The sequence below is a fragment of the Schistocerca nitens genome, chromosome 10 (assembly GCF_023898315.1).
Source record: "Schistocerca nitens isolate TAMUIC-IGC-003100 chromosome 10, iqSchNite1.1, whole genome shotgun sequence".
NCBI lineage: Eukaryota > Metazoa > Arthropoda > Insecta > Orthoptera > Acrididae > Schistocerca > Schistocerca nitens.
Window position 1 is genome coordinate 176,044,390 of NC_064623.1, and position 24,796 is coordinate 176,069,185.

At 43.3% G+C, this 24,796-nt stretch overlaps 1 protein-coding gene across 1 annotated transcript in view; it reads left to right on the forward strand.

Moving 5' to 3' along the window:
- The window catches only part of LOC126209973 (pecanex-like protein 1), a 299,631-nt gene that overhangs the window by 97,623 nt on the left and 177,212 nt on the right, over window positions 1-24,796 (forward strand). The window contains exon 13 of the mRNA XM_049939084.1: window positions 21,003-21,200. Within this exon, the coding sequence (XP_049795041.1) occupies window positions 21,003-21,200 (198 nt within the window). The remainder of the gene's footprint in view (window positions 1-21,002; window positions 21,201-24,796) is intronic.

Here is a 24,796-nt window from a genome sequence, read left to right on the forward strand (position 1 = left end):
ATATATATATATATATATATATATAATGAGGGAAACATTCCACATGGGAAAAATATATCTGAAACAGCACTTTCGTTCGCTAGCAGGTCGATAGACACACAAACAAACACAAACACACACACAAAATTCAAGCTTTCGCAACAAACTGTTGCTTCATCAGGAAAGAGGGGAAGGAGAGGGAAAGACAAAAGGATGTGGGTTTTAAGGGAGACGGTAAGGAGTCATTCCAATCCCGGGAGCGGAAAGACTTACCTTAGGGGGAAAAAAGGACAGGTATACACTCGCACACACGCACATATCCATCCACACATATACAGACACAAGCAGACATATTTAAAGACAAAGGGTTTGGGCAGAGATGTCAGTCGAGGCGGAAGTGAAGAGGCAAAGATGATGTTGAATGACAGGTGAGGTATGAGTGGCGGCAACTTGAAATTAGCGGAGATTGAGGCCTGGTGGCTAACGGGAAGAGAGGATATATTGAAGAGCAAGTTCCCATCTCCGGAGTTCGGATAGGTTGGTGTTGGTGGGAAGTATCCAGATAACCCAGACGGTGTGGTGTAACACTGTGCCAAGATGTGCTGGCCGTGCACCAAGGCATGTTTAGCCACAGGGTGATCCTCATTACCAACAAACACTGTCTGCCTGTGTCCATTCATGCGAATGGACAGTTTGTTGCTGGTCATTCCCACATAGAATGCATCACAGTGTAGGCAGGTCAGTTGGTAAATCACGTGGGTGCTTTCACATGTGGCTCTGCCTTTGATCGTGTACACCTTCCGGGTTACAGGACTGGAGTAGGTGGTGGTGGGAGGGTGCATGGGACAGGTTTTACACCGGGGGCGGTTACAAGGATAGGAGCCAGAGGGTAGGGAAGGTGGTTTGGGGATTTCATAGGGATGAACTAACAGGTTACGAAGGTTAGGTGGACGGCGGAAAGACACTCTTGGTGGAGTGGGGAGGACTTCATGAAGGATGGATCTCATTTCAGGGCAGGATTTGAGGAAGTCGTATCCCTGCTGGAGAGCCACATTCAGAGTCTGGTCCAGTCCCGGAAAGTATCCTGTCACAAGTGGGGCACTTTTGTGGTTCTTCTGTGGGGGATTCTGGGTTCGAGGGGATGAGGAAGAGGCTCTGGTTATTTGCTTCTGTACCAGGTCGGGAGGTTAGTTGCGAGATGCGAAAGCTGTTGTCAGGTTGTTGGTGTAATGGTTCAGGGATTCCGGACTGGAGCAGATTCGTTTGCCACGAAGACCTATGCTGTAGGGAAGGGACCGTTTGATGTGGAATGGGTGGCAGCTGTCATAATGCAGGTACTGTTGCTTGTTGGTGGGTTTGATGTGGACGGACGTGTGAAGCTGGCCATTGGACAGGTGGAGGTCAACGTCAAGGAAAGTGGCATGGGATTTGGAGTAGGACCAGGTGAATCTGATGGAACCAAAGGAATTGAGGTTGGAGAGGAAATTCTGAAGTTCTTCTTCACTGTGAGTCCAGATCATGAAGATGTCATCAATAAATCTGTACCAAACTTTGGGTTGGCAGGCCTGGGTAACCAAGAAGGCTTCCTCTAAGCGACCCATGAATAGGTTGGCGTACAAGGGGGCCATCCTGGTACCCATGGCTGTTCCCTTTAATTGTTGGTATGTCTGGCCTTCAAAAGTGAAGAAGTTGTGGGTCAAGATGAAGCTGGCTAAGGTGATGAGGAAAGAGGTTTTAGGTAGGGTGGCAGGTGATCGGCGTGAAAGGAAGTGCTCCATCGCAGCGAGGCCCTGGACATGTGGAATATTTGTGTATAAGGAAGTGGCATCAATGGTTACAAGGATGGTTTCCGGGGGTAACAGATTGGGTAAGGATTCCAGGCGTTCGAGAAAGTGGTTGGTGTCTTTGATGAAGGATGGGAGACTGCATGTAATGGGTTGAAGGTGTTGATCTACGTAGGCAGAGATACGTTATGTGGGGGCTTGGTAACCAGCTACAATGGGGCGGCCGGGATGATTGGGTTTGTGGATTTTAGGAAGAAGGTAGAAGGTAGGGGTGCGGGGTGTCGGTGGGGTCAGGAGGTTGATGGAGTCAGGTGAAAGGTTTTGCAGGGGGCCTTGAAGCTCCGCCTGGACATCGGGAATGGAGTTACCTTGGCAAACTTTGTATGTGGTGTTGTCTGAAAGCTGACGCAGTCCCTCAGCCACATACTCCCGACGATCAAGTACCACGGTCGTGGAACCCTTGTCCGCCGGAAGAATGACGATGGATCGGTCAGCCTTCAGATCACGGATAGCCTGGGCTTCAGCAGTGGTGATGTTGGGAGTAGGATTAAGGTTTTTTAAGAAGGATTGAGATGCAAGGCTGGAAGTCAGAAATTCCTGGAAGGTTTGGAGAGGGTGATTTTGAGGAAGAGGAGGTTGGTCCCGCTGCGACGGAGGATGGAACTGTTCCAGGCAGGATTCAATTTGGATGGTGTTTTGGGGAGTTGGATCATTAGGAGTAGGATTAGGATCATTTTTCTTCGTGGCAAAGTGATATTTCCAGCAGAGAGTACGGGTGTAGGACAATAAATCTTTGACGAGGGCTGTTTGGTTGAATCTGGGAGTGGGGCTGAAGGTGAGGCCTTTGGATAGGACAGAGGTTTCGGATTGGGAGAGAGGTTTGGAGGAAAGGTTAACTACTGAATTGGGGTGTTGTGGTTCCAGGTTGTGTTGATTGGAATTTTGAGGTTTTGGAGGGAGTGGAGCTGGAAGTGGGAGATTGAGTAGATGGGAGAGACTGGGTTGGTGTGCAATGAGAGGAGGTTGAGGTTTGCTGGAAAGGTTGTGAAGGGTGAGTGAGTTGCCTTTCCGGAGGTGGGAAACCAGGAGATTGGATAGTTTTTTGAGGTGGAGGGTGGCATGCTGTTCTAATTTACGGTTGGCCTGTAGGAGGATGCTCTGAACAGCCGGTGTGGATGTGGGAGAGGAAAGATAAGGACTTTTATTAAGGATAGGAGTTGACGGGTGTGTTCATTGGCTGAGTTGATGTGTAGGTGAAGGATTAGGTGGGTGAGGGCAATGGATTGTTCAGTTTGGAACTGGTATAGGGACTGATGGAAAGAAGGGTTGCAGCCAGAGATGGGAACTTTAAGTGTGAGGCCTTTGGGGGTAATGCCAAATGTCAGACAAGCCTGAGAAAATAGAATATGGGAGCGTAATCTGGCTAGGGCGAAGGCATGTTTGCGGAGGGAATGCAAATAAAACTTAATGGGGTCGTTGTGGGGGTGTTGTGAGGGTGACATGGTATTAGAAGGTGGAAAGTGTAACATGAGTCTGAAATGAAAATGAAAATAAAAATATATGGGAAGAGATAAAGGTGGACTGGAAAGTAACTGGAGATCTGGTGTGAAAAAAGCTTTCAGACAACACCACATACAAAGTTTGCCAAGGTAACCCCATTCCCGATGTCCAGGCGGAGCCTCAAGGAATCCTCAGAACCTTAGGCCCCCTGCAAAACCTTTCACCTGACTCCATCAACCTCCTGACCCCACCGACACCCCGCACCCCTACCTTCTACCTTCTTCCTAAAATCCACAAACCCAATCATCCCGGCCGCCCCATTGTAGCTGGTTACCAAGCCCCCACATAACGTATCTCTGCCTACGTAGATCAACACCTTCAACCCATTACATGCAGTCTCCCATCCTTCATCAAAGACACCAACCACTTTCTCGAACGCCTGGAATCCTTACCCAATCTGTTACCCCCGGAAACCATCCTTGTAACCATTGATGCCACTTCCTTATACACAAATATTCCACATGTCCAGGGCCTCGCTGCGATGGAGCACTTCCTTTCACGCCGATCACCTGCCACCCTACCTAAAACCTCTTTCCTCATCACCTTAGCCAGCTTCATCTTGACCCACAACTTCTTCACTTTTGAAGGCCAGACATACCAACAATTAAAGGGAACAGCCATGGGTACCAGGATGGCCCCCTTGTACGCCAACCTATTCATGGGTCGCTTAGAGGAAGCCTTCTTGGTTACCCAGGCCTGCCAACCCAAAGTTTGGTACAGATTTATTGATGACATCTTCATGTTCTGGACTCACAGTGAAGAAGAACTTCAGAATTTCCTCTCCAACCTCAATTCCTTTGGTTCCATCAGATTCACCTGGTCCTACTCCAAATCCCATGCCACTTTCCTTGACGTTGACCTCCACCTGTCCAATGGCCAGCTTCACACGTCCGTCCACATCAAACCCACCAACAAGCAACAGTACCTGCATTATGACAGCTGCCACCCATTCCACATCAAACGGTCCCTTCCCTACAGCATAGGTCTTCGTGGCAAACGAATCTGCTCCAGTCCGGAATCCCTGAACCATTACACCAACAACCTGACAACAGCTTTCGCATCTCGCAACTAACCTCCCGACCTGGTACAGAAGCAAATAACCAGAGCCTCTTCCTCATCCCCTCGAACCCAGAATCCCCCACAGAAGAACCACAAAAGTGCCCCACTTGTGACAGGATACTTTCCGGGACTGGACCAGACTCTGAATGTGGCTCTCCAGCAGGGATACGACTTCCTCAAATCCTGCCCTGAAATGAGATCCATCCTTCATGAAGTCCTCCCCACTCCACCAAGAGTGTCTTTCCGCCGTCCACCTAACCTTCGTAACCTGTTAGTTCATCCCTATGAAATCCCCAAACCACCTTCCCTACCCTCTGGCTCCTATCCTTGTAACCGCCCCCGGTGTAAAACCTGTCCCATGCACCCTCCCACCACGACCTACTCCAGTCCTGTAACCCGGAAGGTGTACACGATCAAAGGCAGAGCCACATGTGAAAGCACCCACGTGATTTACCAACTGACCTGCCTACACTGTGATGCATTCTATGTGGGAATGACCAGCAACAAACTGTCCATTCGCATGAATGGACACAGGCAGACAGTGTTTGTTGGTAATGAGGATCACCCTGTGGCTAAACATGCCTTGGTGCACGGCCAGCACATCTTGGCACAGTGTTACACCACACCGTCTGGGTTATCTGGATACTTCCCACCAACACCAACCTATCCGAACTCCGGAGATGGGAACTTGCTCTTCAATATATCCTCTCTTCCCGTTAGCCACCAGGCCTCAATCTCCGCTAATTTCAAGTTGCCGCCACTCATACCTCACCTGTCATTCAACATCATCTTTGCCTCTTCACTTCCGCCTCGACTGACATCTCTGCCCAAACCCTTTGTCTTTAAATATGTCTGCTTGTGTCTGTATATGTGTGGATGGATATGTGCGTGTGTGCGAGTGTATACCTGTCCTTTTTTCCCCCTAAGGTAAGTCTTTCCGCTCCCGGGATTGGAATGACTCCTTACCGTCTCCCTTAAAACCCACATCCTTTCGTCTTTCCCTCTCCTTCCCCTCTTTCCTGATGAAGCAACAGTTTGTTGCGAAAGCTTGAATTTTGTGTGTGTGTTTGTGTTTGTTTGTGTGTCTATCGACCTGCCAGCGCTTTCGTTCGGTAAGTCACATCATCTTTGTTTTTAGATATATTTTTCCCACGTGGAATGTTTCCCTCTAAGATGATGTGACTTACCAAATGAAAGCGCTGGCACGTCGATAGACACACAAACATACACACAAAATTTTAGCTTTTGCAACCAGCGGTTGCCTCGTCAGGAAAGAGGGAAGGAGAGGGAAAGACGAAAGGATTTGGGTTTTAAGGGGGAGGGTAAGGAGTCATTCCAATCCCGGGAGCGGAAAGACTTACCTTAGGGGGAAAAAAGGACGGGTATACACTCGCGCGCGCGCGCACACACACACACACACACACACACACACACACACACACACACACACACATATCCATCCACACATATACAGACACAAGCAGACATATACGAGGCAACCGTTGGTTGCGAAAGCTAGAATTTTGTGTGTATGTTTGTGTTTGTTTGTGTGTCTATCGACGTGCCAGCGCTTTCGTTTGGTAAGTCACATCATCTTTGTTTTTAGATATATTTTTTCCCACGTGGAAGTTTCCCTCGGATCGTTTATTGTATGATTATATGATAGCGGAACAAACACTGGTAGCAGTTACTTCTGTAAAATATCTGGGAGTATGCGTGCGGAACGATTTTACGTGGAATGATCATATAAAATTAATTGTTGGTAAGGCGGGTGCCAGGTTGAGATTCATTTGGAGAGTCCTTAGAAAATGTAGTCCATCAACAAAGGAGGTGGCTTACAAAACACTTTTTCGACCTATACTTGAGTATTGCTCATCAGTGTGGGATCCGTACGAGGTCCGGTTGACAGAGGAGATAGAGAAGATCAAAAGAAAAGCGGCGCGTTTCGTCACAGGGTTATTTGGTAAGCATGATAGTGTTACTGTTGTGTACATAGTTCTGCGTAGTCAGCGCGTACACAACTTTCCCACTAGAGCGCGCCCCGCTAAGCACAACAGCGCAGGCGCAGCGCTCGTCCGTCTCCACACTACGAGATGGCGCCCCCTAAGAGACGGACCTGATTCTGCTTCCGCCGATCCGCGTATTAATATGTAACGCAGCCAATGAGATCGCTGCTAACTTAGAACCTTTTCACCTCGCGGGTCACACTCGCGCAGTGATACATGAATGCACGAGGTATTATAACGAGTGTACAGACGTCCGATTAGTCAGTCTGCATTAGTCTGTAGTCAAGTTTCAGTCTGCACCTAATAAGATTATCATATTCCTGTACATAGCCATGAAGATAAATGTATAGACCCTTTGTCAAGTATCAGAGATATGTGAGAATAAGATTAACATACCAAGACCAAAGGAACTTCAGATTGTCAATTGTAAATAGCATCCAGAGTCAAGTTACGTAAGGTTTATGCTGGTTATTATTTTAATAAATGTGTGTGAAAATTAATCAAGTTCTGTTGAAAGTTGGTCACCGTCAATCTGCTACTCTAAGCGTGCAAGTGGCATTTCTATCGTCTGACCTAATGGCAGAAGATAAACACGCCACGATAAGACCACGAGACATATTGCTGACACTCGCCTACTTTGTTAGAGCGACAAGTCAAATAATCTGATGTTGTGTGTACTGAAGGCCTTACAGTACACACACCACAGTTATGGAGATGTTTAGCAAACTCAAGTGGCAGACTCTGCAAGAGAGGCGCTCTGCATCGCGATGTAGCTTGCTGTCCAGGTTTCGAGAGGGTGCGTTTCTGGATGAGGTATCGATTACCTTGCTTCCCCTTACTTATACCTCCCGAGGAGATCACGAAAGTAAAATTAGAGAGCTTCGAGCGCGCACGGAGGCTTTCTGGCAGTCGTTCTTCCCGCGAACCATACGCGACTGGAACAGGAAAGGGAGGTAATGACAGTGGCACATAAAGTGCACTCTGCCACACACCGTTGGGTGGCTTGTGGAGTATAAATGTAGATGTGGATGTAGATGTATGTAAATGTACATTTGTTATTTGTGTTAGGCACTGTTTACTTTCATTTTCAGGATATTTAAAGTTATTTATGAGCTATGACATTTTGATTTATCATATTTATGATGTAGCTATGGGGCTGTTATGTTACTGGTCTGTTTTTATGTCAGAGAGCCAGTCTGTGATTACATTTTATTGTGTTTGATGAAAATCAGTTTTTAATGAATGTGAAATAAAATTAACTTTTCTCAAAGATAATAAAATGTCATTACAGGTATACTTCTGACATAAAAGTAGATTGTTAGTACGAAAGTTAGATTGGCAATATGACAATTATGTTGTTTTTTGGTGTTGTTTCAGTGCCTCGATTTTACCCACAGGTACGACTTGAAAATGCACCGTGCTTGAAATAAGTAGTGGAAAAGTAGTAAAACAGGATAAATTGCAGCTCTGATCATTCAGAAGCAGTGCTCCTTGAAGTCTTGCACTGGGAGCTCTTTATCACAGTAGATAGTTCGTATCATTTTCATTTGTCACTGAAGCAGTTGTTTGTGAAAAGTAATGTAGCATTATGCCACTGTGGTGTGAATTCCTTACGTAGAAATCTTTAGATCCATAGAAAAAGGCAGTGAGTATTGATGTAGCATTTGAATTACTCTTTCCAGTCTTTCATTGAGATGACTTGGTAATTTGCAGCTGAAGACTTTTTTCCCTGCATCTGTTGATTATAATAAAAACAAACACACATAATGATTGCTTTTGACATACTAAAAAACAATTTCATCTCATTATAATTTGGTCTGAACCTTTGCCAGTAATCAGTTCATGTACTTCCTTCTGTTTGTTTGTCACATTTTTTGAAACCAATGTGTTTCTTTCATGACACTGTTGTGCACGCTAGATATTGTAATTCTTGTTTTAACACCTTTCAGTACAAAATCATTTCCAAATCATCCACATTGTCAAAAGTGACATATTCTCTGTGGATTATTTGTTTTATGGTGTAGCCACTTCTTTGAATGCTTAATCAGCAAAACACTTCTAGTTTATCTGTAGAATACTTTCCATGTAATTTCTGTGTTTAACGTGCATCTAAACAGCAAAGTTTCCAACATACAAGGAAAAAGTTTACACTATCTCTGTTCAAAGGAGTGTTTCATTTTGACTCTTGCTGAATTAATTTAACAGGTATCTGCTTTGCAGGCAATGTGCACTACGTAAATGTTTGGTGGTAGGTGTTCTGTGTAGGTGTGTGTATCTGATACTACAAGTAATTTATTGTGCATACAATACTTATCCTATAGACCATTCTTCTTGGTCTTGTTAAATGACAAGCAAATTTAATTTTGGGTTGTTAATATCTCCTTTCACTCTGGAACACATATGACTGCTGTGCTATAAATTAAATTCCAACTTTGCATGTGTTAAGATTTTGAAATCATTCTTGAGAAAGTATGAAATTAATCTTCCACAGCATCACCTGATGACTTTTGCCGTTTCTCTCTTTGTTCTGCTTTCTGTCAGTTACTGAAAATTCTAAATCTATGCATTCTGGGGCTGTTATTAGTTTCAAACTACTTCATATTTGTACATCATTTTTCATAAAATTGCAGGTGATTCACACAGACAGTGGATTCACGCTTGCAACAGAGAGCTACTGCACAACTAATCAAATTGAACAGTACTTGCACAGAAATTATACAAGTCAGTCTGTTTACTTGTTTTTCTGGTTCAACACACCACTTGAAAGTAGTAGAGTGTCACTTGGATTTCATAATATATATGGTGTCTGGGTTAAATATATAATAATATAAAATGTAATAACTTGAGAAATAATTGTGATACTTGTTGATGATATGCTTTTGCAAGGATGGTAACTTAAAAAGTTTTCTACACACATGATACACCTCGATATGCATACCGTTAGTGCCTACCCTCTCAGGAGACACCGCCTTAGAGTAGCACTGTCCGTACGGGCGAGAGGGTTTGCGTGCTCGAGGGAAGCAGAGGGCCGTGCCGGTGGTAGTGTAACTACCGGCAGGGCTTCCTGAGCCAGACAGGGCCTCTGTAGAGGAGCCAGACAAAGTGTGTCTCACAATGCCCTTTCTTTCCTCTTATCCTATCCTGGTTCCCATCTCTCATCTTCGGAGATACAGACTTCTTTAGCAATGGCGTGCCATCCGTATAGGAGAGGGCCAACTCCAAATTCAAACCAGGGATCAGTACTTCTGTTAGGCACAAGTACGGTCCAACCAGAAATGAGTGGCAATGGCCTGCAGCCAACCTGACTCTGCACTTAATATTATTTTCACTCCTGTGGAACCAGTCAGCTAGGAGAGGACACTCCGTCTGTGTGAAAATAACACAGATAGTGGCAGTTACCAGTTATAAGGCCGCTCTAATGGGCATAGGAGCGGGCGCGAGGGGTTACTATTGACAGTGGGACATCATAGGTCCACTGGCCAGTCGCCGCACGCTTAGAGCTGGGCAGTCGACAGTCAGTCAGGTATTTGCCCGGCCTGGTGCCGACTGCTCCATTGGGTGTATGGAACACTAGCACTACTAGAAGTTGTGACCGTAATATAGACACCTGCTGCTACAAAAATAAAAAAATAAAAATAAAATAAAAAATAAAGATATTTCATTATGTATTGGTACATGGAACATCTGCACTACACTGCAAGGCTTCCCAGACGCCTGTGGCAGCTCAAAAGAGCTACACAAAACAGCTGCTATAGACTTAGATTTAGTCAGACTCAGTATTGCTATAACAGCATTGCAGGAAACCAGGTTACCAGAAGAAGGCTCAATACAGGAAAAAAACTACACTTTTTTCTGGAAGGGCAAAGATGTTGCTAGCCCCAGACAGCACGGAATCACGTTTTGCTGTCTGCCATGACTTGCTGTGTTGTACCGAAAATCCGACTGGGATCTCAGAATGCATTATGACTCTGCATTTCACAACAAATAGTGGATCACTGACACTCATATCTGCATATGCACCAACACTTACCTGAGATGCAGATGCCAAGAATCAGTTTTAGGAACAACTCAGTGATGTGGTACAAGGAGTGCACTCCGGGGACCGTCTATGCACCCTTGGTGATTTCGACGCTCGTGTTGGTAGTGATTTTGCGACTTGGCATGGCAGGCTAGGCAAACACGGAGTGGACAAGATAAATAAAAATGGTCTACGGTTGCTTGAATTCTGAGCAAAGTGTCAGTTGTCTGTCACCAATACATACTTTAAAGGAAAACTGAACCACAAGGTTTCCTGGATGCACCCCTGTTCAAAAGATTGGCACCAATTAGATCTTAGTCTAACTAAAAGGAAAGATCTGTGTTACTTTCTTCATACATGTTCTCTCCTTAGTTCAGGCTGTGACACGGATCATGCACTACTAGTGACAAAAGTGCACTTCGTGCAATGGATGAAATTCCTCAGATGATGCCTTACGATGTCTTGGATGTCACACCCACTATGGAGGAGCTTCAGTGAGCAATTGCATTGCTTAAATGTGGGAAGCGCCTTGGCAAAGATGACATCTCCACAGAAATTGTAAAACATAAGCCAACTTTCCGCAGCTTTTCAACCTCTTACTGAAATTTTGGGCTGAGGGTACTCTTCCACAAGATATGCGCGATGCCTGTATTGTTACTTTATACAAACATAAAGGTGATCGTGGTGATTGCAACTGTCACCATGGAATCTCACGTCTGAGTATACCTAGAAAAACATTTGCCCATCTGGTGTTGGGCAGCTTCAGAAGCTGGCCGAGTGCATACACCCTGAAGAACAATGTGGGTTTCATCCCCAATGATCTACCGTTGATATGATCTTCACACTCCTCAAATTCAAGAAAAGTGCCGCAAGCAGAAAACCCCTGTGTTCATTGCCTTCATCCACATAGAGAAGGCTTTCGACAGAGTTAGCAGAGAAGGACTGTATGCTGTACTTTTGAAGATAGAGTGTCCTCTGAAGCTCTTAAAGATGATCATGGCTTTTCACGAAGATATGGAAGGTGCTGTGATCTACGACGGAATCACATCTGACCTGTTTGCTGTGGAAAGAGGGGTTCATCAAGGCTGCGTATTGGCTCCCACTCTGTTCAATATTTTTTTCTCAGCACTCCTCAAAGTTCCTTTTGTGAAACTAACCTGGGCATTCATCTGTATACCAGATCTGATGGGAAGCTCTACAACATTTATCTGCTCAGATCCAAGCACTTCCAAGAAGACTTGCTTCAGAAAGGCTATTTAGCCTTTTGTTTGCTGCGTTCTTCTCCATGTGTATAAATGTAAAGAAGACGTTAATCATGGCACAAGGATACACAGGTCCGCCTGTCATCAAACTGGACGGCTCCTTGTTGAAGGTAGTTGATATATTCTGCTATCTTGACAATAATGACAGATCATCTCTCCCTGGGTGATGAGATAAATGCATGAATAGGAAAGGCTGCCACACTTTCGGAAAATTCTGCATACGAGCATAGGACCACAAACATCTTAAATTGTCGAAAAAAGTACTTGTGTATCAATCATGTGTGTTGAGTACGCTCCTTTATGGGACTGAGACTTGGATGTCTTATGCCAAACAGGAACAAGGTCTCAACGCCTTTCACCTGCGGTGCTTACGAGCATCTTGAGAATATCATGGAACGATCGTGTGACAAATGATATGGTTCTGAAAACTGCAAAAACAACAGAGTGTCACTGCCAAACTCGAACAATGTCGCCTGCGGTGGTTATGACATCTGAATCATATGGACCACTCCCGTCTGCCCCGGCGCACATTACTCAGTGACGTAGCAGGAGCAAAGAGACCTCGTGGAAGACCTTCACTACGCTTTTGGGATTGCGTCAAGCGTGATATGTGCGCATTTAATATTGACAGTGACCAGTGGGAGCAACTCGCTGGCGATCATAGCAAATGGAGGAAATGGACAGCAGATGGGAGCAAGATGCACGACCAAGTATGGTTTAACAACTTACCTGCAAGACAGTCGTGCAGACTTGAGCTTATGACTAATCCTCCTGCTAGAGTGACTCATATTTGCCTCGCTTGTGGGCGCCAAGAAGGCTCTCGCATCAGACTTCTGAGCCACCAGGAAAAATTTCTCCAGGATGCCACTTGAATCTTCCGACAGGAAGCACGAGGCCATTTAAAAAGTGCCACGATAGACATACAATCTTGAAGAGCTTTGCAGCAATCGGAGGCACAACATTTACTATAGCTACACAAATGTGATGGTGCAGATCTATTAGATCATAAACTGGTGTTGATAAACCCTCAGGAAAAAAATCAAATGGCATAATGTCTGAACTTCTCGGGTGCCAAGCAGTCAGTGGGCTACCTCTCCCGATCCAGCTGTTTGGTGTTCGCAAAATGGCATGGCGGTGCCATCTTGTTGAAAGATAATGTCACTTTGAAATTGTGGCACAGCTTACAGCTCCAAGATATCTATGTACATTGTTGAATTAACTGTAGGCTCCATGAAAAAGAATGGCTCTATAACCCTGTGCTTCAACAATCTACACCACACATTCATGTTTGCACTCTTATCACCATGTTTGGGATGGTTCAATTCTCCATCTGCAGCAATTGAGTAGCATTGTTCAAGAAACAGACAAAATCGAGAAATACCTCATTTTCATCCGTTTTAGCCAGAATTGTCGCTGTGAATGCCTTCTGTTGCGGCCTGTTCTCAAGCTCAATTTTGTGACAAAGCTGCAGTTTTCATGTAGGTTCTACCTTTTATGGATGATTGTATAGTGTTGAATGAGGTAACAGTAACTGCCTACTTGCTTGTCAGATTGACTAATGAGGGCTCCTCTGGAAGGACTACGGATTAATTCCACAATAGCCTCTGTAGCTGTGTGCTTGGGTGGTGAGCCTACATTGAAAGCAAGCCCCGAGTTTCCCAAACCTTATCGATTGTTGCGTAATGGGAACATCGTCAGTTGATCGCATTCCATACTCACGTAAAAAACAACATTATACCAGTGCAACAGACTTTAGCGCCATGAAAGAAAGCACACAGAACACCTTCTGCTGTGGAGGCCACACGGTTACCGATGCACATTTATATGAACAAAACAGTTACGCTCATGTGCATGTGCTACCAACTGCTATAAGCAAATGTATAAAACATTTTGAGTTACTATACTTGTAGAAGCAAACCACCAATCAGTATCTCAATTATGTGTCAATTTGTTACATTTTATATTGTTACAACACCATATAGCAGATAGGCACAACAAAAAGACTGTCACAAAATAAGCCTTTAGCCAAAAAGACCACTGCCAAAAATACACACACACACACACACACACACACACACACACGACCACAGTGGTAGCTAAAGCCAGATGACGAGCAGCAGCAGCAGCAGCAGTGCTTGATGGGAGAGACAACTGTGTGGAGGAAAGGAGGAGGGGGGGGGGGGTGGAGGATAGCAGGGTAGGATTGGGGGACGGTGAAGTGCTGTTGGGGAATGTACAGGGACGAGGTTGAGAGAGGCTAGGGTAGCTAAGTGCAGTTGGGAAGTTAGATGGAGGGTGTGGAAGAGAGGGGAGTGGGGTAGTGGAAAAGAAGAGGAGGACTGGGTTCGTTGGTGGAATATAGGGCAGCGTAGTGCTGGAATGGGAACAGGGAAGGGGCTAGATGGATGACAATGACTAGCGAAGGTTGAGGCCAGGAGGGTTACGGAAACGTAGGATATATTGCAGAGACAGTTCCCACCTGCGTTGTTCAGGAACAGGCTGTGAAGCTGTCATTGAAATGAAGAATGTCATGTTAGGCGGTGTGTTCAGCAACAAGGTGGTCCAGTTGTTTTTCGGCCACATTTTGTCGGTGGCTGTTCGTGCGGACAGACAACATATTGATGTCGTGTCCCACATAGAATGCAGCACAGTGGCTGCAGCTTAGCTTGTAGATCACATGATTGGTTTCACAGGTAGCCTTGCCTTTGATGGGATAGGCCATGTTATTAACCGTACTGGGAGTAGGTGGTGTACGAGACAGGTCTTGCATCTGGGTCTATTATGAGCCACGAGACAAGTGGTTGGGAGCAGGGGGTTGTGTAAGGATGGACTAGTATATTGTATAGGTTCGGTGGATGGTGGATTAGCACTGTGGGAGACGTGAGAAGGAAGTGGGCAGGACATTTCTCATTTCAGAGCGCGACGAGAGGTAGTTGAAACGCTGGCAGTGAATGAAATTCGGGTGTTCCAGTCCTGGGTGGTACTGAGTTATGAGGGGAATGCTCCTCTGTCGATGGATGGTGAGACTTTATGAGGTGGTGCGTGATTGGAAAGATAAGGCACAGGAGATTGGTTTTTGTACAAGGTTGGGAGGATAATTATGTTCTGTAAAGGCCTCAGTGAGACCCTCGGTATATTTTTACGTTCCATCCTGGATTTTCCATTGTTTGATTTTATATTATTGTATTTTTAAATCGGCCAGGCTATATCGTAGCTGCTTGACCATTGCTGCACATCTCGTGTGTGGTCATTATGTTATTTTCTTTTGGAAAATTTATGCTAAGTGCTCCATTGCAGTATGATCATCAGATTATTAAAGATACTTTGAATAGAGAAACTTTCCAAATATAATTTTTTAAAAAAACCTCATCAATCTACCATATAAAATTTTTGCTCAGTCATATGTGTTTCCTTAATCTTGTATATATGTTGTAATCTCAAACTAAGAATTATACAAATCCATCTTTTTTATCACATTTTGTGCAATTTCCAGTTTTGTACCTCAAAACACTCGTGACTTAACATAGTGTACAGTGCGTCTTTGTAGGTGAAAATGGGTATTTCATTGTACTTGTGTTCAGTATCTCTAATCTTCACTCATTTTGAAGCTCGAACTATCTTCATAAACTTCTGACTGTGTGTATTTCTGCACCTAACTTGTTACTTGTAGCATGGTCAATTCCATATCCCATCATTCATCATCTTGGACAGTTTCCAGCCTCTGGCCGGGTGTGTATGGAACATAGGCCTCTCCATCTTCTTCTGTCTTGCCACTATCTCTCCATCTTCACCTCGGTCCAGTCTTCTCCTTTCTTCTGGACACATTCCTCTACTCCTTTCAGCCATCTGTCTCTTGATCTTCCTCTTGGCCTTTCTTCTGGACGCATTCCTCTACTCCTTTCAGCCATCTGTCTCTTGATCTTCCTCTTGGTCTCTTTCCTGCCAGTTTCATCTCGTGTATCCTCCTGGGTATCCTCTTCTCCTCCATTCTCTTAACGTGTCCATACCATCTCAGCCTTGATTCCACTATCTTCTCCTGTAATGGTTCCACCTTCGTTAACTCTCTGATCCTATCATTTATTAACATGTTTTTGTCCCATCATTATCAAACTGATTTAGTGCTTCAGTTGTATTGTTCTTAATATTGATGGCCTGTTAATTCCTTCAATGACCTTATGTTCCATGTTTCTGCTTCCTGTCTAGGGATCACTTTCATGTTTCTTTGTCCAGTGACCAATAGAATTTGGATACTTGTAGCTAATACCTTTTATTGCAAACATATAAAAATATGATTTCTACTAGCTGAGTTAAATTTTTTAACAATTTATTTTTATTTACAGTGTGTGGAAAGTATCGTACTAGCAAGTGTTTTAAGTATTAATCTTTTATTTCATTTCTCAAATTGTATTAGTCATTGTTGCTATCAAGAAAAAATACAATCTAGAACAAGTGAATTAGAGCTTAGTTCCTGGTAGCATTCAGAATTAGTGCAATCACAGTTGATGGTAGAGTGATACAGAGTTTAGAATTTAGCAAATGAAAATTGTTTACACAGAAATTGTTTCTCATATTACTCACTTTTTATATTTCTATGGGGAATATTATTTAGTGGAGAATTTTTATTTTAATATGCAACAAAAATGATACTTTGCATTGAACACACTATAAATGATATTAGTAGGTGTAGAGTAGAAGAAGATGAAACCAAAGAATGGTTGTTAAAATTGTCAGAGGGAGAAGAATAGTAATTGCTCAAAACTGCTGAAACAGGAAAAATGTGGAAATGTATAAAATTACAAAGCATGTCTCACATGAAATAGTATTGAATAGAAAGGATGGAAATGGATGCAGACATGAAACTGTGAGATTTGTAGATGTACATTCTTTTCCTCTGTCTTTTCTGCATAGCCACTGTTACTCTCTAAGCAGTTTTGGACCACTGAACAAGATTTTTTAAAACTTCCTGCATACTATTCCACCTCTTGCGATTTCAGTCAATCTCAAACTCATCATGTACTTGTCTATGAAACACTGATATGCTAGCTATTTCTTTGTGTGTAGGAAGAGATAGTCTGGTTGAGAATATGTTTTTAATGGAGTTGGTAGAGACTTTCTATTCTGAAATAACAGTATGTTTGGACAGTTTGATCAGTAGTCACCCGATGAACTCTGTGCACTCTAGCCAGGCATAATTGTCGAAATTTGTAGCAAGTTGATTAAGGAATCCGAGTCTCCAACACTTCTTGACTCATGTTCTAAGCAATCATCTTCTCCATTGCTCAGCCTTCTGCTTCACTTTTCAAAGGGTGTATTCTTACCGCTTTCCCTAAAAGTATGACTCAATTGCATTACTTTTCCTTTAATCATTGCTGAAGGCTCATTAATGCCGATCAGTTCATGGTAAATTTCAGCTAAACATTGTCCTTTCGCTTGGAGAAATTGAACTGCAAAATGTAACGCAGTCAGTGGGATCGTTTGTTTTTCAGCAACATTAACCCACTGTTGTACAGAGATAAAGTAGGATCAATGTGTGATACTGTACAAGGACAAGCTTTTATGGCAGACAATGATATTTTACATCTAGTTGCTGGTTTATCCCTTTTTAAGGAAACAGACTGTATTCTCAAGACAAAATGAATGTATTGCATATTTACGGCTTCAGGTCATACAAATAGTATCATTAAGCAGTGTGCCTATTATGTATAGGTTCTTTAGCTCTTGTAACAATATTATGAGAGGGAAAGTTGCTTCTCACCATATAGCGGAGATGCTGAGTTGCAGATAGGCACAACAAAAAGACTCTCGCAATTGGCAGTGTGGTTTCAGTTACCTGAGATTGCAGTCGTGTGTGTGTGTGTGTGTGTGTGTGTGTGTGTGTGTGTGTGTATCTAGTGTTGATGAAGGTCTTAATGGCCGAAAGCTTTAATTGTGTGAGTCTTTTTGTTGTGCCCACCTGCGACTGAGCATCTCCGCTATATGGTGAGTAGCCATAGTATTGTTACATTCTATCCTGGATTTTCCATAGTTTGATTCCTTTAGCTCATGGAATTTTTTGTACATTTGTTTTACTGGTTTTGCCATTTCGTTCATCTGATTTACAGCTGCTTGCTGTCCTTGGCTTCCTGCACTCTCTATCCCCATGTTCTCCTTGCCCTTTCTTGCCCTTATTTTTCAGAAAGGACTCAATTCCACGTTTTTAAAGGCCACTTTTCCTCGTCCATCCTGTAAGACGTACACACTAAAGCAGCCTATTTTGTTCTATTTTGTTTAACATATACAGGGTTGTCATAAACAGCCTGAAGAACTAGTAAGGGTGTAGCAGGGTAGATTGCGTTGAGAAATAATTGTTAAGAGAAAAATTTTGTATGTTGTGCTGCTTTTGAGTTAATTAGCTTTGAAGTTAGCCAGTCAAGCTGTTGCAAGTGCAAATTCAAGTGGCCCATCAGATACAATTAGTGTCAGTTGTCATCATAGCATAGGTGATAGTGCACAAGACTGCTCAGCCATTGTGTTGTGTTCAATCCCCACTACCGTCCCATGCCCAATTTTTGTATTGCTCTATTGCTCAATTTTAGGAAACCAAATGAAGAACATGTTCAGTGACACCATCTCTGGCGGGCCATTTGAATTGGCATATACAAGGCTCTGAGTGAGTAACTTCAACGCTAATTTACTTGGAAATGGCGCAGTGTATAACATTTTCTCTTAACAATTATTTCTCAGCACAACTGCAACACTCTTATGAGCTTTTAAGACTGTTCCTGACCACCCTGTATATCATTCTCTCTTTTGTGGATGCATTTTGCACGTGCTTCTGTCACTGTAGTCTTCCAGTGCTTCTTACTACAAGCATTTTCAGACTTGATTATTTCCCGCTTTTGTCCTTTCGCTAATGTTCTGTGCTTAAGAAACATGGTTTACACCAAATTGAACATAAGTGAACAAGCATTCTCTTCAGTTGAACCAGTAGGCGAATGTGAGCAAAACGCATTTGATCATACTCAGTTCACATTCACCGGTGTTCATGTTCTGTCAGTTATCAGTTTTTTCTGCGAACCGTAAGAGAAATGTCGCATGTCATCTGATTTGGCACTTGCAGCACAGAGAGCAGCTGTCTACTATTTGGCACATTTGTTATCGAATGAGAGTTCTGTGAATGATGGGTCGGTCAGAAGAAAATGTATTGTTGCTAATAGAAGAGTGTAGATGTCAGAGGTGCTTATGGGATCAAGAGATCCACTGCACAAAATGTCAAACAAAAAGAAATACACTAGGGAGAAATTATCAAGGCACTCAAAGATTCATCTGCATAGATGAGAAAGAAAACAAATTCATTACTTGCTTCCATCAGGTAGGACAGAGGAAAGAGGCAGGGTGTATTTACTTATATTAAAATGGAACAGCAAGCTAAATTTCCATGGAAGTAAACAAACTGAAATAAGTCTATTTTATAGTGCTTAATGTTAAATTAAAAATATGAAAGGCTTTAATCTTCATGTGGCTTATGTGACAGGTAGCTGTATTTACTTCGCAGATGTATCACTGCTATTTTAATGTATTTTGATGTAATACAACAAATAAGTAAAAATAGTTTCCTTGAGGATCATATCATCTCCCCTCCAAAAAACTATTGTGTAGATTTTATCAAGTAGCATACATGACAGATCATACAAATATTTTACATTACATTAATCATACTTTAACAGTGAGTACTTTACACAAATGTCACTGTGGACGTTAGGAAGTATCTGAGGTATTGTGACTATTGAACTGTGAAATGATTGTTAATGCATCTGTCTTGGTTTAATAAGAATCATTGTGTAAATGCAGGCTTCTCTTCAGTTTATGTTACTTGTTAGCAATCAGTGCCCTGCTTTGTAATTTTCCAAATTTCAGTGAGACTCCAGTGAAAAGCGTCAGCCGACATACCTGCAAAGTTTTGGAACAATGTTGAGGAAGGATGAAGTTAAAATTCAGTGATGAGTGCACTACTTCTATACGTTGCATGTTTGTATAGAAATCCAGGCAGCAACATTTTTCTTTCCATATGGCATTTTGCTTTCTTTACCAAGACGAGCCTTCACTGAGAGCAACACATCTGCCGTGCAAAATGAACCTTGCCGAAAATCACAGTTTTGAAATCTAGGCTATAACTATGATTGAATCAGTCACTGATTGAAACCTGTATGCCTGTTACTGGCACCATACACATTTGTAGGATGGGCATGCTATACTTGTTTTCTTATTTTCTCTTCCATTCCCTCCACTGTAGATATGTGTTTACGGATACAAGAAAAGGTGGTGAACTCTGGCAAATTGTCTGAACTTGTGTTTGCTTCCATTCTCTCTGGTGTAAACATTGCATAAGTTATAGAATGTAATCCTCTCAATAATTTTATAATATATTCGCCTAATAAAGATCATTTTTATGAGCTTTGCACACTGTATACTACGTAGTTGTTGTATGGCTTTATGCCACTGTCTTATTCAGTGTTGTATAACATTTCCACAACCTGGATGCTTATCAATCACAGACCCAAGTTAATAGAGTTCTTCAGAGGCCTTGGTGTTTCTGTAAATTTTTGATGGAAGCTCCTAAAACCCTTCAAACTTCACACATGTAAAACCCTTCCAACTTCACACATGTATACACTCAGATTAAAATAACTTTGTGATTGATATTTCAGCCGATCAGGTGGCAGGGTCCTGGCATCAAACAAATGCTGTTCTTTCTTGGGCTTCCATCTCCTGTGTCGCTTTTTCTGTAGAATGTGTAGGGCATTGCCATGCGGTGCAGGTTACGTAAGAGGGGGCAGAACCCAGTCGTTTGGTGTGATTTACATTGATTGCACAAACGAATGGGCTATACGCTGCATATTAGCTGACAATATCGCCCCAAGCACCGATGTCTGCTAGTCACAAAGTTATATTCATTTTATATGAGTTACAGCATTGTCGGTTTGGTGGTAACTCCATCAGATCATCTGCAAACAATTGTATGTGGAAGTATGGATCACCAGTCTGTAGCCTGTTTTCGGTACACTTACTTGTTCATAAATGGAATTTTTTAAACTCATTAAGATTTAAAAAATTATGAAAATGGGAAATCAGCAATAAAAATTTCTAAGTTTTGTCATATCATGTCTGTATGTCTGTTAGCCCTATTCCAGTTGACCTCGTTTTGACAGCTTGTAAGTACGCACTCCTCTTCTCTCTCACTATAATTGCTGTTAACTGTTTCAAATTTGTTCCCATACCCCAACTATACTGTATCACCTATTTAACCTGTGACGCTCCAGTGCTGTACGTTCGAGATGAAATGGTTCTGTGACAGGTGGCTGCCGCAAGGACTCGGAAGACTCCGGCAGCTCGAGCACGACGCCGAGTGCAGAGCACGAGGGTTCGAAGCTGCTGCCGAGAGATTGCAGGGGCAGTGGTAGCCGAGAGGCGGGCAGTGGGCAGGGCAGCATCCGCAGCCAGGGAGCCATTCCCAAGCAGCGCCAGAGGCAACGCCAGCGGCGGTCCTCGGCAGGTGGGCTGTGTGCTGCGTGGTCACTTGGACCTCACATTGTGGGAGATAAACTGATATTTGATAGGGATGAGGTTAAACAACTGAAATTTTAAATTTCGGACATTAATAATTAAAATATTAATGGAAGTATACAGTTGTAAAATTATGAGGTTGAATTGGTGGGCATTACTTAGCTTAAGGAGGTGAAATTGTAGCTCTGCCAATAGCAGTAACCAGCTATCACTTCCAAAAAAATTTCATAAGTGCCCACTTTTCGTCCAGTTTCAACCAGAGCATGAATACCTCATCACATTCCTCTATGAAGACTGTGACTGTTTGTTGTCAGTCCCCACGGTCTCTGCCATACCACCCCCAGTCACTGCCATACACCCCCCCCCCCCCCCGGTCTCTGCCATACACCCCACCCCCACCCTCCCGGTCTCTGCCCTACAGCCCCCCACCCCACACCCGCGGTCTCTGCCCTACAGCCCCCCCCCCCCCCCCTGGTCTCTGCCCTACAGCCCCCGGTCTCGGCCCTATGGCCCCCGGTCTCTGCCCTACCCCTCCCCCCTGTTCACTGCCCTACCCCTCCCCCCTGACTCTGCCCTACCCCTCCCCCCTGTTCACTGCCCTACCCCTCCCCCCTGACTCTGCCCACCCTCCGCCCTACCACCCGGTCTCTGCCCTTCGCCCCTGTCTCCGCAGTCTGCCCCTGTGTTTGCCCCTGTCTCTACACTCCACCATCTCTGCCCTCCACCCCGTCCCCGCCATCCCCGTCCAATGCAGCCCTCTACCCCCGTACCCGCCATCCCACCCCCACCCCCCAACACAGGCCCTTCCCCCGTCCCCGTCCTCTCCCCCCGGCCCGCCCTCTTCCCCCGTCCCCACCCTCCCCCCATCACCAGCCTCTCCTGTCTCCTCCCACTCCACCCACTCCACCCACCTCCGCCCCCCACCCCACAGCCTCTGGCCTCCACTCTCTCACCCCGCTTCCGCCCTCCACCTGCCACCCCTGTCCTCCCCACCCCTTCCCAATGCCTGTGGGCCCCCACCCCTGTGCCTCCCCTCCAAGGCCCCCGTGCTTTGAACCACCTCCGCCTTGGCTCCCTCCCTGCCTTGTTTGCTTAAGTGCTTTTGTTAAGTAATTGCTCATTTTATATGCGTTTCCATAATCTTCATTTTTAAGATGCTTCACTTGTAATTTAATCTTGTGTAATTGGTGGAATATCTTTTTTTCTATTTAGAAACAAGTCTTGCTGTTCGCTATGAGATTCTTTCAATAATTGATTTTTTTCTCTGCTGTAAAATGTACACTTTACTTTCTGCTGTTCTTTTGTGATAAAACGTGCTAACAATTCCACTGGGTCTTTGGTTTTTGTCAGAGTACATATAACACCACTTACTTATAACACGGCTGTACATTACTTGATCTTATTTAACTCCTCTTCCAACTTCAGTAACCTTTTTTTTTAATGCTAAATCACTGTTGCTTACTGTCTTAAATAAAAATAATAGTAGCAGTTTTTCTAATGTTCACGTTTTTCACATTATTTTCTATTCAACCAAACTTTATTGTGCAAGGTGTGTGCACTGAAGTGGTTGGGAATGCCCTGTGGCCTGAAGCCATTGCCTGATTTTCCTCACTGAGCTACTCCTGATATCCTTTCACCTGATTCAGTAGTTCCAACATCGGAGCAACCAGCAGATGGAGAAATGGCTTGGTACATCGCTACAACACTAACCTGCCAAAGCCTGAGGTGTCTGGTGAGACGGATAAACACTATAAACACGAGGAGAACTGTATTCACAGCAGTCTTGGCGTGACACAAGTGCTTCTGTATCTCATAATCTGGAATCAACATGACCAGAGTGCTGATTTGCATTAGCCAGAACCTTATTTCAGTATTGGGATTGAACAATATCTGTCTGTGTGACACACAATATGACTATAGCCTCACCCAGAGATTGCACAACTAGTTGTGTGATTTTTTTTCCCCAGAATTTGCTACAGTTTTCCACAGGCTACATGTGAAACATCAAGTCTTTTGTCAAGTAGTTGGCTGTGGGCGGCTATCTGAACAAGGTGCATTATGGGAATGCTCAGAAATAAAAAAAGGAGTGCCCTGCAGTAATAGTGTTTTGTACAAGAAAGTTTGATGACAACATGAATTCACGTACAGTTTATGAATACACTTTCTGCCTCAGTATCTACTATGAAAAGATGAGCTGCTGAATTTAATGAAACCATGAAAGTGTCAAAGGTGATCCACACGATGAGTGTAACCGCACTGGAAGCTATCGAAAAAAGTGCACATTTGGGTAATCGGCATACAAGTTTAAGTGAAATTTGCCGTATTGTAGAGATTTCAAAAAACATTTTGGCTACGTTTTTCCTTGATGATTCCACGCGAGAAAGTTTTGTGCAAGACACATTCTGGCCATGTTCACGGCAGTTCAGAAACATACTTGTACAACAATATCTGAACAGTGTTTGCCCAATTTTCATAACAAGAAATGTGACTTTCTCTACGAGTATGTTTGCATCGGATGAAACATACAACTACAGACGAGAATCAGAACAACAAATAAAACAACGGACAGAAGCCAGTTCTTCAGCTCCAAAGAAAACAAAGACTAAGCCATCAATGGGAACTGTAATGGTATCTGTGTTTCAGAATGTAAAACAAATTCTGTTAATTGGCTATCTTCACAGATATTACAGTAACTGTGAAATATTATTCAAACTTTTTAATGGATCTGTGTGCAAAAATTTGAGAAAAGAGATTTCTTTTGCAGAAGAAGAAGAAAAAATCATATTTCATCAAGGCAGTGCATCTTACCTTGAAAGTGTCTTGGCAATGAGAAATTCGGGGATCTGCAGTATGAAGTGTTGAATATCTGCCTCACACCCCAGATTTGGCTCTATCAGCCTCAAAATGTTTGCTGAAGTCTGTCTTCCATGCCGGTTAGCATTTTATGTCCAACCAATAATCGATTGTAATTGTAAATGGAATATTTTGCAGTACTTCGAGAGGAACACTATAAATATGGAAAAATGAGTGTGTTTATGCTAGTATTATGTTGTAAAATATAACATTTTTGAAAACATAAATCCTCGTTTTCACTATCAGGCAGGGAATTTCTCAGACAATCCTCATCTCATGCATTTAGTCAAGGAGGTAGAGCATACTTCGGCTCCCCTCAGTGTAGTATGGGTGGAGGAGCAGCTGTGTTTATTCCCAATAAAGTGTGATCCATTAAGATCATTATCTTATAGGTACCAACAGCTGTCTGACACTAATATGTGAATTGGACATGTTGATCTACCCTGGTTGATTCTTCTAATCCTCACTAAGATTTTATTAAGGGTTCTCCTCTCAGTTCATAGTAGTAACCATCTTCCAGTTTTACTGATGTCTAGTTCTTACATTGAATCTAAAGCTGCCCTTTATTAATGTTTGAATTTTCATTTCTGTTAAGGTTTTTGTGGCATCTTTATAGAAATCATGGTTTTTGTCATAAGGGTTTTACGGTTTTATTTAATTTAAATCTTATTTGGCTAATATCGGCTAGGTTTTGGGTGTAATACAAAAGGCAAAAATTTGGAGATAACATAG